Source organism: Oncorhynchus mykiss, chromosome 15, assembly GCF_013265735.2.
Source record: "Oncorhynchus mykiss isolate Arlee chromosome 15, USDA_OmykA_1.1, whole genome shotgun sequence".
Classification (NCBI taxonomy): Eukaryota; Metazoa; Chordata; class Actinopteri; order Salmoniformes; family Salmonidae; genus Oncorhynchus; species Oncorhynchus mykiss.
In genome coordinates this window covers 35331540-35346076 of record NC_048579.1, presented here as the reverse complement: position 1 = coordinate 35346076, position 14537 = coordinate 35331540, and the positions used below count along the sequence as shown (strand labels likewise).

The 14537-nt window shown below is 39.8% G+C and overlaps 1 protein-coding gene across 2 annotated transcripts in view; it reads right to left on the bottom strand.

The window, feature by feature from the left end:
* Positions 1 to 14537, bottom strand: part of LOC110490018 (cadherin-18) — a 368917-nt gene that overhangs the window by 15263 nt on the left and 339117 nt on the right. For both annotated transcript variants that reach the window (XM_021563094.2, XM_021563095.2), the window contains one exon: positions 10519 to 10636. In XM_021563094.2, the coding sequence (XP_021418769.2) occupies positions 10519 to 10636 (118 nt within the window). The remainder of the gene's footprint in view (positions 1 to 10518; positions 10637 to 14537) is intronic.

Below are 14537 nucleotides of genomic sequence, written 5' to 3'. Positions count from 1 at the left end.
AGCCTCGCTACTGTTATTTGATTATTTCTCCATATTTTTTTTTTATATTTCTTTGTGTATTTTGTTTCTTAAATGTGCATTGTTGTTTAAGGGCTTGTAATTGAGCATTTTACTGTTGTATTTGGCGCATGTGACATATACAATTTGATTTTATATACTCGGAAACGGTGGATGGTGTGCGCGCCTCTTGAGTTGGATTCTCTGCCGGCGGCATCTTAGAGCAGCCTCTGGGATGTTCAATTACTTGGGGGGTACAAAGAAAGGATCCAATTCGGGAAAGTTGTATTTCTGGTCGGAATGGTAAGTTGTATGTAGGCTGTATGTATACTGAACAAAACTATAAACGCAACATTTACAGTTCATACATGTGACCAACCACCTCGATTCGGTCATATGTAAGCAACATTTGAAATTGTGTTTTTTACATTGGATAAAAGCAGAGACATATAGCTGGTATATCATACACTGCATTTAAGGAACAATGGGAAAGTAATTATTTGAAAGTTGATTAACTCAGTAACCCCACTTTTTGAGAAAACGTCCCTTGAATGTTTTGTACACCTACCGGAGAGCTCTTCTTTGTCTACACCCATTCTACATTGTTCACACCAGCCCCACCCAACTCTTTAAGGATTCACATGTGAAGTCATGTGCTAAACAGTGTAGTAAAGATTAAGACTCAGTGGTAAAATTAGCCTACAATAAGGACAAATTCCAGGTAAACACAAAGTGTCCAGAGAAAAATATTTTATAAATATTAGATGACACACTTGTCTAAATTGATGGTTCATGTGAAAGAAATGCAATAACCCCCAGCCACATCTTGCTAAGTGGATGGGTCTCTACGGAAGGTGTAAATGGTAGAGCGAAATGGTTACTTGCATAGTAGCAATATAAAAAATAGATAGTGTCAATATAAAGAAATAAATAAGTGAGAAAGCAGAGAAAGAACAAGAACAATGTACAAGAATAATATCAATATTGATATTGAGTGATAGTTGAGGTGCATACAATCAGGAGTAAAGTGGCTGAGCAGCAGGATAAGAAAATAAATAGTAGCAGCAACATATGGTGTGTTAGGAGGGAGTCAAGTGAATCGAGACACTGCAGATAGTGCTGATGACTAGGAAGTCACCACCAGTGATGACCTGGTCTGTCCAAACTATGCATGAACAAGGAAATCTATATTCGGAGAGCCTGTTTCTGTCCTGCCCTTGACTTTGGTGCAGGGCATGTGATGTCCATAGCCTCTTCGTCACAAAATTCCCTGAACTTCTCAAAAAATATAAGTTGTCTAGCTGTGTCCAGTCCAGGTGGTGCTTGTACAGGCAGACCATCTATGGGAGGAAGGATATCAGCGTTGCACAGCAGCTGAGTCCAAACGCTCTTTGTAGACAACATCAGAATCCAGAGCATTGAAACTGTAAAACAGGAAATAACAAAAAAATGAGAAGACATTACAACCTTGCATAACATCAATTCACCTCCCAAGTTAAGATAAGAAGAACCTCATACATACAATGCAATTAAAATTATATTCACCTGAAGTGCTGGTCCTGCTTGATCTGTGGCAGCGGCAGGAATTATGGAGTCAGTTGTTGTTGCCAGCCATAGCTTTCCACCAGCACCCAACTATCCTCCAGTCCAACCAGCTGTGGGATGTCTAATGTCAGCTAGCTAACAGTACACTTTAACTTGGGTTCTCTTGTTTAGACATGTAGGTAGCTAGCTAGCTAAACAATGAACCATAATCCCAATATAGAGTACTAGCAATACAAATCAATTATTATAGATAGCTAAAGTTAACCAAATAGGTTCAATGTTAGCCTAATATTAGCTAGCTAACTAGCTATAACTAGCAATGCAAATGGATTTCTGAGATAATATTACTAAGACTACTTTAGCTTGCAAGGAAAACAACTTCAACAAAATTAGAAACTTATAATATCTGAAACTGTAGCTTGACTCTTACCCGTATACAGTGGGGCAAAAAAGTATTTAGTCAGCCACCAATTGTGCAAGTTCTCCCACTTAAAGATGAGTGAGGCCTGTAATTTAACACTTCAACTATGACAGACAAAATTAGGAAAATTATCCAGAAAATCACATTGTACGATTGTTAATTAATTTATTTGCAAATTATGGTGGAAAATAAGTATTTGGTCACCTACAAACAAGCAAGATTTCTGGCTCTCACAGACCTGTAACTTCTTCTTTAAGAGGCTCCTCTGTCCTCCACTCATTATTTGTATTAATGGCACCTGTTTGAACTTATCAGTATAAAAGACACCTGTCCACAACCTCAAACAGTCACACTCCAAACTCCACTATGGCCAAGACCAAAGAGCTGTCAAAGGACACCAGAAACAAAATTGTAGACCTGCACCAGGCTGGGAATACTGAATCGGCAATAGGTAAGCAGCTTGGTTTGAAGAAATCAACTGTGGGAGCAATTATTAGGAAATGGATGACATACAAGACCACTGATAATCTCCCTCGATCTGGGGCTCCACGCAAGATCTCACCCCGTGGGGTCAAAATGATCACAAGAACGGTGAGCAAAAATCCCAGAACCACACAGGGTTCTAGTGAATGACCTGCAGAGAGCAGGGACCAAAGTAACAAAGCCTACCATCAGTAACACACTACGCCACCAGGGACTCAAATCATGCAGTGCCAGACGTGTCGCCCTGCTTAAGCCAGTACATGTCCAGGCCTGTCTAAAGTTTGCTAGAGAGCATTTGGATGATCCAGAAGAAGATTGGGAGAATGTCATATGGTCAGATCAAACCAAAATAGAACTTTTTGGTAAAAACTCAACTCGTCATGTTTGGAGGACAAAGAATGCTGAGTTGCATCCAAAGAACACCATACCTACTGTGAAGGAGTGGCTTCGTAAGAAGAATTTCAAGGTCCTGGAGTGGCCTAGCCAGCCTCCAGATCTCAACCCCATAGAAAATCTTTGGAGGGAGTTGAAAGTCCGTGTTGCCCAGCAACAGCCCCAAAACATACATATATAACAAAGTATTGAGATAACAAAAGTTTATTGACCAAATACTTATTTTCCACCATAATTTGCAAATAAATTCATAAAAAATCCTACAATGTGATTTTCTGGATTTTTTTTCTCATTTTGTCTGTCATAGTTGAATTGTACCTATGATGAAAATTACAGGCCTCTCTCATCTTTTTAAGTGGAAGAACTTGCACAATTGGTGGCTGACTAAATACTTTTGTGCCCCACTGTACATGGATGAACGCTTCACGGCAGACTGCAACCCCTTTCAATAAATAAGACGTCCTGTGCCGTTTCCATTTTGTTTGTACATCTTGATTGGCCCGTTCTGTCAAGTCACTCTGGTTCACATCGTCTGATACATTTTCATAGTCAGAGAGAGCCAGGATGGTACGATCATACTCCTGAAAGTAGTCCATCACAACTTTTTCCCTCTGACCTTTGTCGATAGCGCCTGATCAATTCAGGGCAGCAATGTTATTGAGAGCAGTATCAACACATTTGCAGTTCTCCATGGCTAACATTAGATCTTTAGAAAAAACTGCAGTAGAAAGGATTATCTACTCAAAACGAGCAGCTAATTTTATTGACAGAATATGCTACACGGCAAATCAATCCGAAACTCATATCTCGGCATGTCCAGGCCATTTATTATCTCAGCCAATCATGGCTTCTGGGAAGTTTCCTTTTTCTGTGGCTAAACAAACTAGGTTTGAAATCAACTGTACTTACAGATGGCAAACAAGTTTGTTATTCAGGCACATGGAAGTTCTAATGTTCAAGAAGGCATTTCTGCCAAAAACACATTTTGATAAAAAAATAAAATAATAAACATTAAAACTCCTGTCCTGTGAAGTCGTGAATTGCGACATTTGCATAGTTTCCTGAAACGAGTCATGTATTTCAAATTGACCAATTTTATTATATTCATTAGGCCCTTACCTACGAATTTCACATGACAGGGCAGGGGCGCAGCCATGGGTGGGCCTGGGAGGGCATAGGCATATCCACTTGGGAGCGAGGCCCAGACAATCAGTATGAGTTTTTCCCCACAAAATGGCTTTATTACAGACAGAAATACTCCTCAGTTTCCTTAGCTGTCCGGGTGGCTGGTCTCAGATGATCCCCCAGGTGAAGAAGTCGGATGTGGGGGTCCTAGGCTGGCATGGTTACAGTTGTGAGGCCGGTTGAGCGTACTACCAAATTCTCTAAAACGGTGTTGGAGGTGGCTTATGGTAGAGAACTGAACAATCAATTCTCTGGCAACAGCTCTGGTGGACATTTCTGCAGTCAGCATGCCAATTGCATGCTCCCTCAAAATGTAGACATCTGTGGCATTGTGTTCTGTGATACAACTTAACATTTAAGACTGGCCTTTCATTGTCCTGAGCACAAGGTGCACCTGTGTAATGATCACGCTGTTGAATCAGCTTCTTGATAAGCCACACCTGTCAGGTGGATAGATTATCTTGTCAAAGGAGAAATGCTTACTAACTGGGATGTAAACAAATTTGTGCACAACATTTGAGAGAAATAAGCTTTTTGTGTTTATGGAACATGGAACACAGGAAACATGGAACAAACACTACCTTTTTGTTCAGTATAATAAGACAAAAAACTTTCTGGGCTAATAATCCAAGAAATAACATAAAAATATATAAAATACTGCAAAATGACTTAGAAGCTAGAAGCAGAGCTGCCATATCTGTCGACGCCATCTTGGAGGGGGAGGTGTCAAGGGAGCGAGGAGGAGTTGGGGGTCGTCTGAGGGGAGATGTGTGTCTAAGGGTGTGTGTGATGGATTTTTATAATTTCATAACAGAGGGAATGAGCAGCAGGAAAACATGGTGACAAGAGACCCCCCTTTGAAATGTGAATAATGCCTCTCCTTTTCAGTACAACAAAAGAAGAAGCATGCTAAAGAGACGTGAAAGGGTATCATAGCCACTGTGAAAAGAAGAGTCTCTATTGTGGATGACTGAAGGGGAATAGGAACTACTAGTACCTACTGACATGTTTGTATGGAACAAAGTCACAGATGACACTCCTAATTACCACAAGACTCCCCAAGGCATGTGAGCGGTTTATTTGATAGCATTTAGTCTGTCTGTGTCATTATACAGCACCCAAAATGGTTAAATTTCTGATGAACTAAACTGTGAAAAGATGACCGGATTACGGCTTCCTTGTATTATAAACAGGTGAAGCTAATCTACCTATAGAACGTGACAAACCGAATAAACAGAATATAACAGAGCAAACATACATGGCAGTAATCAGCGCAGTAAATTAAATAATGTAACAGGTTTCTTGACACCCTGTTTAATCTCTTAATAGCCCAGTTCTTGTAGAAAAGGCTTTAACAATATGACCTGAACAACACTTGACAGGAATAAGTGAGCTGCACCCTCAGAGCTCAGTGAAGCATGATGATAGAAGTTCATCACATCAATTCAAATGTGCTGAAAAGGATAGACAACGTCCTACATGTATTAGTATAATTGAATCATCATTAAAGGCAGCTGACCCCCCCATAAAAAAAACAGATTATTTTTACACTACAAAGTGTAAATAGCATATTTGGTCATAAAGTCAGTTTCTTCAAAACTGCATTGTGAGATTTACGGAACCTGTTACGTTTCTAGAGCCAGGGTTCTAAATTATACATTTGCAGTGGAAGAATGTGAAAAGTTGAGATTGAAATAATCGGGTGCAAAGGAGCAAAATAAATAAATAAATACAGTAGGGGAAGAGGTAGTTGTTTGGGCTAAATTATAGATGGGCTATGTACAGATGCAGTAATATGTGAGCTGCTCTGACAGCTGGTGCTTAAAGCTAGTGTTTCCTGTTTAGAGATTTCTGTAGTTCGTTCCAGTCATTGGCAGCAGAAAACTGGAAGGAGAGGCGGCCAAAGGAAGACGTGGTTTTGGGGGTGACCAGAGAGATATACCTGCTGGAGCGCGTGCTACAGGTGGGTGCTGCTATGGTGACCAGCGAGCTGAGATAAGGGGGGGACTTTACCTAGCAGGGTCTTGTAGATGACCTGGAGCCAGTGGGTTTGGCGACGAGTTTGAAGCGAGGGCCAGCCAACGAGAGCGTACAGGTCGCAGTGGTGGGTAGTATATGGGGCTTTGGTGACAAATTGGATGGCACTGTGATAGACTGCATCCAATAAATTGAGTAGGGTATTGGAGGCTATTTTGTAAATTACATCGCCGAAGTCGAGGATTGGTAGGATGATCAGTTTTACAAGGGTATATTTGGCAGCATGAGTGAAGGTGCTTTGTTGCGAAATAGGAAGCCAATTCTAGATTGTCATGACACTAGCCAACAAGGTAACATGACTGAACAAAGTATAATCAAATGGTTAACAACGTCAATGTGTGAGTAGTTTTTGAACGGCCTACGACATGGTTTATGAATATAAAATGCAGTCTCTGAGATTCGCTATAGGAAGATACCATTTTTGCACCAAGCGGTTTTCGCTGTCGTATTGGTGCAATGATGACGCTAACGAATCTGCACTCACTTGTTTTTCTAGAGCACTCGGAAACAAACAGTGAAGCCTTTTGATTACAACAATTAGTATCTGAGAGATTTCTTTCATAGTTTCACAGTGCTCCCAAAATAAAACTCCTCGTCGCACAGCAAAATATTTTGAATTGGTCTCACTTTAGAGCCTTGCCTAGAGCCATTGGATATTTGAGGGTGGGTTTTGATTTCAATCATGTCCAATTGCCCACTAACAAGAGATGGTAATGTCTAGGGAGTATTGTCATGCATGGAGAAACAGCTAGATGATGCGCAGTAATTGCTAATATTGGTGCCATGACTTGAATGGTATTTGTGCCACAAATACTAAAACATTAACTTGTGGAAACAGTGCCAGGGAACCTTAATCAAAATCATGGATTGCTGTCATACCTTGTCCATAGACTGATTACAGAGTAAGGAAACTAATGTGTATTTTCTAATTTGGATGGACTCTCCCTTTAATGAGCAGCAGGAAAACATGGTGAGTTCAGCCGCTCTTTAACCCTCAAACTACCAACATATTTTAAATACATTGATTACCAACTGGGGTCATTTAGAAGCCAAGAAGAAACTATTGGAAATAGCAATAATCACAGAAAACGATCTACTTATTTCGTATAAAAACTTTGCTGTTATATGGGGGAAAAAAAATCCAAAACCGGCTCTAATTTTAGCAAAATTACAGTTCATTTGCATATTCTGTTAAAGGAAAATATGCATTTTTCCTTTATATAATGTGCAGCTTTTTCAAAAAGACAATCTATATTAGTACTAAAAAGCTTATTTACAAAGAAAACGTATTCATAATTTGATTATAGTATCATTTTGTTTTCTGAATTTTGAAGAAAATATACATTTGGTTAAAACAAATAGCATTTTAATTATTTAACCTTTATTTATCCAGGCGAGTCAAATAAGAACCAATTCTTATTTACAATGTACAGCCTAAAAAGGACCAGTACACCAACATTTGAAATATAATTCATTTTATTGACAAGGAGTGATTAAAATCACTTAAAAAAGTTTCTGGAGAGACATTGGCCAAACATATGGCAAAGTTTTCTTTATTTACTAATGTTTACCACAGCCAGCATTAGCGTTGCTGTTTGTGAAACAATGGGAATGGTAGGGACTATGGCACCAAATCCTTTAAATTATATAGTACCCAACCAATTTTAACACATTGTACATACATACATAATATTAGAGGATATATAGGAATTATAGTATTTATAAATCATTTTCAGTAAAATAACTATTTTTCTGAGGATACAAACCAAAAAAGGACTATGTGTACATTCAGAGGGTAGCTGGTTTCTGTACTACAGTTCTACCAAGTATTCATACCACTGATAGACTCTTATGATCTGTTTTGACTGAAACTAAGCATACTTAGGTGGTAATTTGATGTGTATATTGGATGTGATTTTAATCAGTTACAACGATAAGCTATCAAATCACTGATACAGGTGCACCCCAACCCTCTGGTGGTATGGATAACTTATAATTATGTCTCCAGAAAAAGCTAGACTCAAAGGTCCTGTTCATCACGCCCTGACCTTAGAGAGCCATTTTATGTCTCTATTTGGTTTGGTCAGGGTGTGATTTGGGTGGGCATTCTATGTGTTGTATTTCTTTGTGTTTGGCCAAGTGTGGTTCCAAATCAGAGGCAGATGTCTATCGTTGTCTCTGATTGGGAATCATACTTAGGTAGCCTTTTTCCCCACCTATGTTGTGGGATCTTGTCCTCGTATTGTTGCTGTTGAGCCCTACAAGGCTGTACGTTTCATGGGTTCGCTCTTTCTTGTTTTTCTGGTTATCATTAAAGAATATGATTAACCTACCCACGCTGCATCTTGGTCTAATTCCACCAACGACGATCGTCACACTGTTTATCAAATTTCTATAGGTGGAATTAGGTGTTTTTGTCTGGGGTCAAAATTAGCCCAAAGGACTTAATTTGTCCATATAGATACAGAAACACTAAACTAATGATTTAGATTTGTTAAGAACAAGGTCATCCCATCAATTCGGTTAACATTCTGCCATAAAGAGTACAGATTCAACTTAATAAAAAACACATTTTCCCATCTCAATTGGTTAAATAAAATATTTGAAAAATTCCATCGCAAGACTAAATAAAATGACTATAGTAAATACCTATTAAGTGTCAAATAAAGTAACACTGTTGACTCTGTTGGATTGATGATTTTATCTTTATCTTAATCAGGCTGAAATTCCCTTATGGCAGGGGGAATGGAACCTTGTTGTGTGCAACAGGGCATGGCAGTTACAAAAACATTTCTAGCCAGTCTATGGGTAGCAGGGTTGATGTGTTAATCTCGACCCGCTCAGTTTTCCACCAATTAGTATTTGGTAGCGTACTATTGTTTGTACAGGTGAATGTGGTACCTTAAGGTGTTTGGAAATTGCTCCCAAGGATGAACCAGACTTGTGGAGGTCTGCACTTTTTTTTCTGAGGTCTTGGCTGATATCTTTTGATTTTCCCATGATGTCAAGCAAAGAGGCACTGAGTTTGAAGGTTGGCCTTGAAAAACATCCACAGGTACACCTCCAATTGACAAAAATTATGTTGATTAGCCTATCAGAAGCTTCTAAAGCCATGACATAATTTTCTGGATTTTTTTCAAGCTGTTGAAACGCACAGTCAACTTTGTATATGAAGAACTTCTGACCCACTGGAATTGGTATAGTGAATTATAAGTGAAATAATCTGCTCTAAACAATTGTTGGAAAAATTACTTGTGTCATGCACAAAGTAGATGTCCTGGCCGACTTGCCAAAACTATAGTTTGAAAAATAACAATACATTTGTGGTGTGGTTGAAAAACAAGTTTTAATGACTCCAACCTAAGTGTATGTAAACTTTCGACTTCCAACTGTGTATGGGTTCTTCCGTCCATGGCAGAGAATGTAAAATTGCAACACAGAGACAAACTGGGGACCTTAGCTAGCTAACGCAGCCTGCTCTCTTAGAAAAAAGGGTTCCAAAAGGGTTCTTCGGCTTTCCCCTTATAATAATAAAAAAATATATCTATATATATTTCACCTTTATTTAACTAGGCAAGTCAGTTAAGAACAAATTATTGTTTACAATGACGGCCTGCCAGGGAATAGTGGGTTAACTGCCTTGTTCAGGGGCAGAACTACAGATGTTTACCTCCTCAGCTCCGGGATTCGATCCAGCAACTTTTCAGTTGTTACTTTGCCAACACTCTAACCACTAAGCTTACCTGCCTCCCCAAAATATTCTTGACGAGGATGGGAACTGAACCCACGCATGCAGAAAACAATGGATTAGCAGTCCATTGAGAACCCTTTTTGGACACAGGTAAAACCCTTTTGGTTCCAAGTAGAACCATTTTGGGTTCCATGTAGGACCTATTCCACAGAGAGTTCTACATGGAACTTAAAATGGTTCTAGATGGAACCAAAAACGTTTTTACCTGGAACCAACAAGGGTTCTTCAAATGGTTATTCTATGGGGACAGCCAAAGAACACATCTAGGTTCTAGATAGCACTTCTTTTCAAAATGTACTGTTATATCCACATCAGACTCACTGCTGGCTGACAGTTGCCATGGAAACCATTCACAACTCACTCGGCCTTAGTGCTTAGTACACAAAACAATTAGGCATGTGGTAGAGTGGTGTAGGAAGAGACGCAAGGACTTGAGCATGTCATCTGTTAGACAACAACAAAGGTACCAAACACTTTCCAACCCCATCATGGCAATCTGTTTTGTGACATATTTTTTTCCCTGAAACGCCAACAGTGCCTAATTCTCATCAGATCGACAATCAACATACACCTCACAGGAACAGTATCTGAGGGTATCTGGTATTGAGTGGTTGAATGTGAAACCCTGGGTGGAGATTTAGCCACAGGGCAGAGCTAGAGAAACTCATAAGAAATGCACACAGATGATATTGAGTGCAATAAATACCTTCGTTGTCCTTGAGGGTGAAGTTGGGGTTGACAGGGACTCCGCTCGGCAACGAGAAGGAGAATCTCTGTCCGTTTGCAAAGTCATCCTTATCCACTGCAGTCATAGTCTGAATCACCTGTCGTGAATCATAAAATAACAAAAAGAGGAGCATATATCAATAACTAACTAATAATCAATCATGACATTTCTTCATATGAGTGCAACATGTGTAAACCAAAAATGATGAATATTTCAGTTCTCTGCTGCCAACGACTGGAACGAACTACAAAAATCTCTAAAGCTGGAGACTCTTACCTCCCTCACTAGCTTTAAGCACCAGCTGTCAGAGCAGCTCACAGATCACTGCACTGTACGTAGCTCATCTGTAATTAGCCCATCCAAGTACCTCATCCCCATACTGTATTTATTTATTTATCTTGCTCATTTGCAACCCAGTATCCCTACTTGCACATTCATCTTCCACACATTCTACCATTCCCGTTTTTAATTGCTATATTGTAATTACTTCGCCACCATGGCCTATTTATTGCCTTTACCTACCTCATTTGCACATGCTGTATATAGATTTTTCTACTGTATTATTGATTGTATGTTTGTTTATTCCATGTGTAACTCTGTGTTGTATGTGTCAAACTGCTTTGCTTTATCTTGGCCAGGTCACTGTTGCAAATGAGAACTTGTTCTCAACTAGCCTTCCTGGTTAAATAAAGGTGAAAAATAAAATAAATACATAAAATCCACAGTTTCGTTTCGTTTTTCTGATCACATCCAATATACACATAAATCTGACCTCTGCGTGATGCATCATCAACTTCACAAATATCCTGCCTGTCTGAAATGGCACCCTATGCACTATATAGTGCACTACTTTTGACCATTGTCAATAGGGCTCTGGTCAAGAGAAGTGCACTATATTAAAAATTAAAAATAGGGTGACATTTCAGACGCAGCTCGCAGCTGGAAGCCATATTGTTGAGGGCCTATAAATTCTAGAACGTGCTGCTACAGCCTCCCAGCCAATGTGAGTTGGCATCAAAGACCCTTCTGCCACTGGTGTCAGCTTGTTACCCTTAATTGATAAGAGGCTGACCCTGCCACTGTGGGTAACGTTTTGAGGTGCCCGAAACTGCAACCACTTTGACTGCCAACCTATTAACTTAACTGCCGACATGTAAGGCATTCAGAAATCTACATTGGACTAAAAGTGCTTGTTATAAGTGTATTTTTGTAGTCTGCTACTCCCTAAATATGGACCACTTATAAAACTGTGTGTACCGTAAACTATCCACCTTGACAAAGCTTTGCCAATTTTGCAGTTTATTTTCCCTAAAATCTCTTCTTTAGATCAGAATCGACAATTTATCAACAGTTTTAATAGCTTCTGTTTTGTATTTTGTTATTTCATATACAGCATTCCTTTTTCTTTACAGAGGCTTGCGAAAGTATTCACCCCATTGGCATTTTTCCTATTCTGGTGTTGGGTTTGCGCCAGACTTTTCCTTGATGGCCAAAAAGCTAAATATTTGTCTCATCTGACCAGAGTACCTTCTTCCATATGTTTGGGAAGTCTCCCACATGCCTTTTGGCAAACACCAAACGTGTTTGCTTATTTATTTCTTCAAGCAATGGCTTTCATCTGGCCACTCTTCCGTAAAACCCAGCTCTGTGGAGTGTATGTCTTAATAAAGTGGTCCTATGGAGAGATTCCCCAATCTCCGCTGTGGAGCTTTGCAGCTCCTTCAGGGTTATCTTTGGTCTCTTTGTTGCCTCTCTGATTAATGCCCCTCTTGCCTGGTCTGTGAGTTTTGGTGAGTGGCCATCTCTTGGTAGGTTTGTTGTGACACCATATTCTTTCCATTTTGTTTATAATGGATTCAATGGGGCTCCGTGGGTTGTTCAAAGTTTTCTGATATTTTTGTATAACCCAACCCTGATCTGTACTTCTCCACAACTTTTTCCCTGACCTGTTTGAAGAGCTCCTTGGTCATCATGGTGCCGCTTGCTTGGTGATGCCCCTTGCTTAGTGCTGTCGCAGACTCTGGGGCCTTTCAGAACAGGTGTATACAGTGGGACAAAAAAGTATTTAGTCAGCCACCAATTGTGCAAGTTCTCCCACTTAAAAAGATGAGAGAGGCCTGTAATTTTCATCATAGTTACACTTCAACTATGACAGACAAAATGAGAAAAAAATCAAGAAAATCACATTGTAGGGTTTTTAAGAATTTATTTGCAAATTATGGTGGAAAATAAGCATTTGGTCAATAACAAATACTTTGTTATACCCTTTGTTGGCAATGACAGAGGTCAAACATTTTCTGTAAGTCTTCACAAGGTTTTCACACACTGTTGCTGGTATTTTGGCCCATTCCTCCATGCAGATCTCCTCTAGAGCAGTGATGTTTTGGGGCTGCGGCTGGGCAACACAGACTTTCAACTCCCTCCAAAGATTTTCTATTGTGGTTGAGATCTGGAGACTGGCTAGGCCACTCAAGGACCTTGAAATGCTTCTTACGAAGCCACTCCTTCGTTGCCCGGGCGGTGTGTTTAGGATCATTGTCATGCTGAAAGACCCAGCCACGTTTCATCTTCAATGCCCTTGCTGATGGAAGGAGGTTTTCACTCAAAATCTCACAATACATGGCCCCATTCATTCTTTCCTTTACACGGATCAGTCGTCCTGGTCCCTTTGCAGAAAAACAACCCCAAAGCATGATGTTTCCACCCCCATGCTTCACAGTAGGTATGGTGTTCTTTGGATGCAACTCAGCATTCTTTGTTCTCCAAACACAACGAGTTGAGTTTTTACCAAAAAGGTCTATTTTGGTTTCATCTGACCATATGACATTCTCCCAATCTTCTTCTGGATCATCCAAATGCTCTCTAGCAAACTTCAGACTGGCCTGGACATGTACTGGCTTAAGCAGGGGGACACATCTGGCACTGCAGGATTTTAGTCCCTGGCGGCATAGTGTGTTACTGAGGGTAGGCTTTGTTACTCTCTGCAGGTCATTCACTAGGTCCCCCGTGTGGTTCTGGGATTTTTGCTCACCGTTCTTGTGATCATTTTGACCCCACGGGGTGAGATCTTGCGTGGAGCCCCAGATTGAAGGAGATTATCAGTGGTCTTGTATGTCTTCCATTTCCTAATAATTGCTCCCACAGTTGATTTCTTCAAACCAAGCTGCTTACCTATTGCAGATTCAGTCTTCCCAGCCTGGTGCAGGTCTACAATTTTGTTTCTGGTGTCCTTTGACAGCTCTTTGGTCTTGGCCATAGTGGAGTTTGGAGTGTGACTGTTTGAGGTTGTGGACAGGTGTCTTTTATACTGATAACAAGTTCAAACAGGTACCATTAATTCAGGTAACGAGTGGAGGACAGAGGAGCCTTTTAAAGAAGAAGTTATAGGTCTGTGAGAGCCAGAAATCTTACTTGTTTGTAGGTGACCAAATACTTATTTTCCACCATCATTTGCAAATAAATTCATAAAAAATCCTACAATGTGATTTTCTGGATTTTCTTTTCTCATTTTGTCTGTCATATTTGATGTGTACCTATAGGCCTCTCTCATCTTTTTAAGTGGGAGAACTTGCACAATTGGTGGCTGACTAAATACTTTTTTTGCCCCACTGTATATACTGAAATCATGTGACAGATTGCACACAGCTGGACTTTATTAAACAAATGATGTGACTTCTGAAGGTAATTGGTTAGATCTTATTTAAGGGCTTCATAGCAAAGGGGGTGAAACATATACCACTTTTCCGTTTTCTATTTTGTAGACTTTTTTGAAACAAGTCATTTTTTTCATTTCACTTCACCAATTTGGACACATTTGTGTATATCCATTACATGAAATCCAACTAAAAATCTATTTAAGTTACAGGTTGTAATGCAACAAAATAGGAAAAACGCCAAGGGGGATGAATACTTTTGCAAGGCACTGTAAGTAGCACTTTCAATCAAACTCTCTAACAAAAGTAATAATCCCCGCCCCTCCCTAAATACAAAAAGCAAAA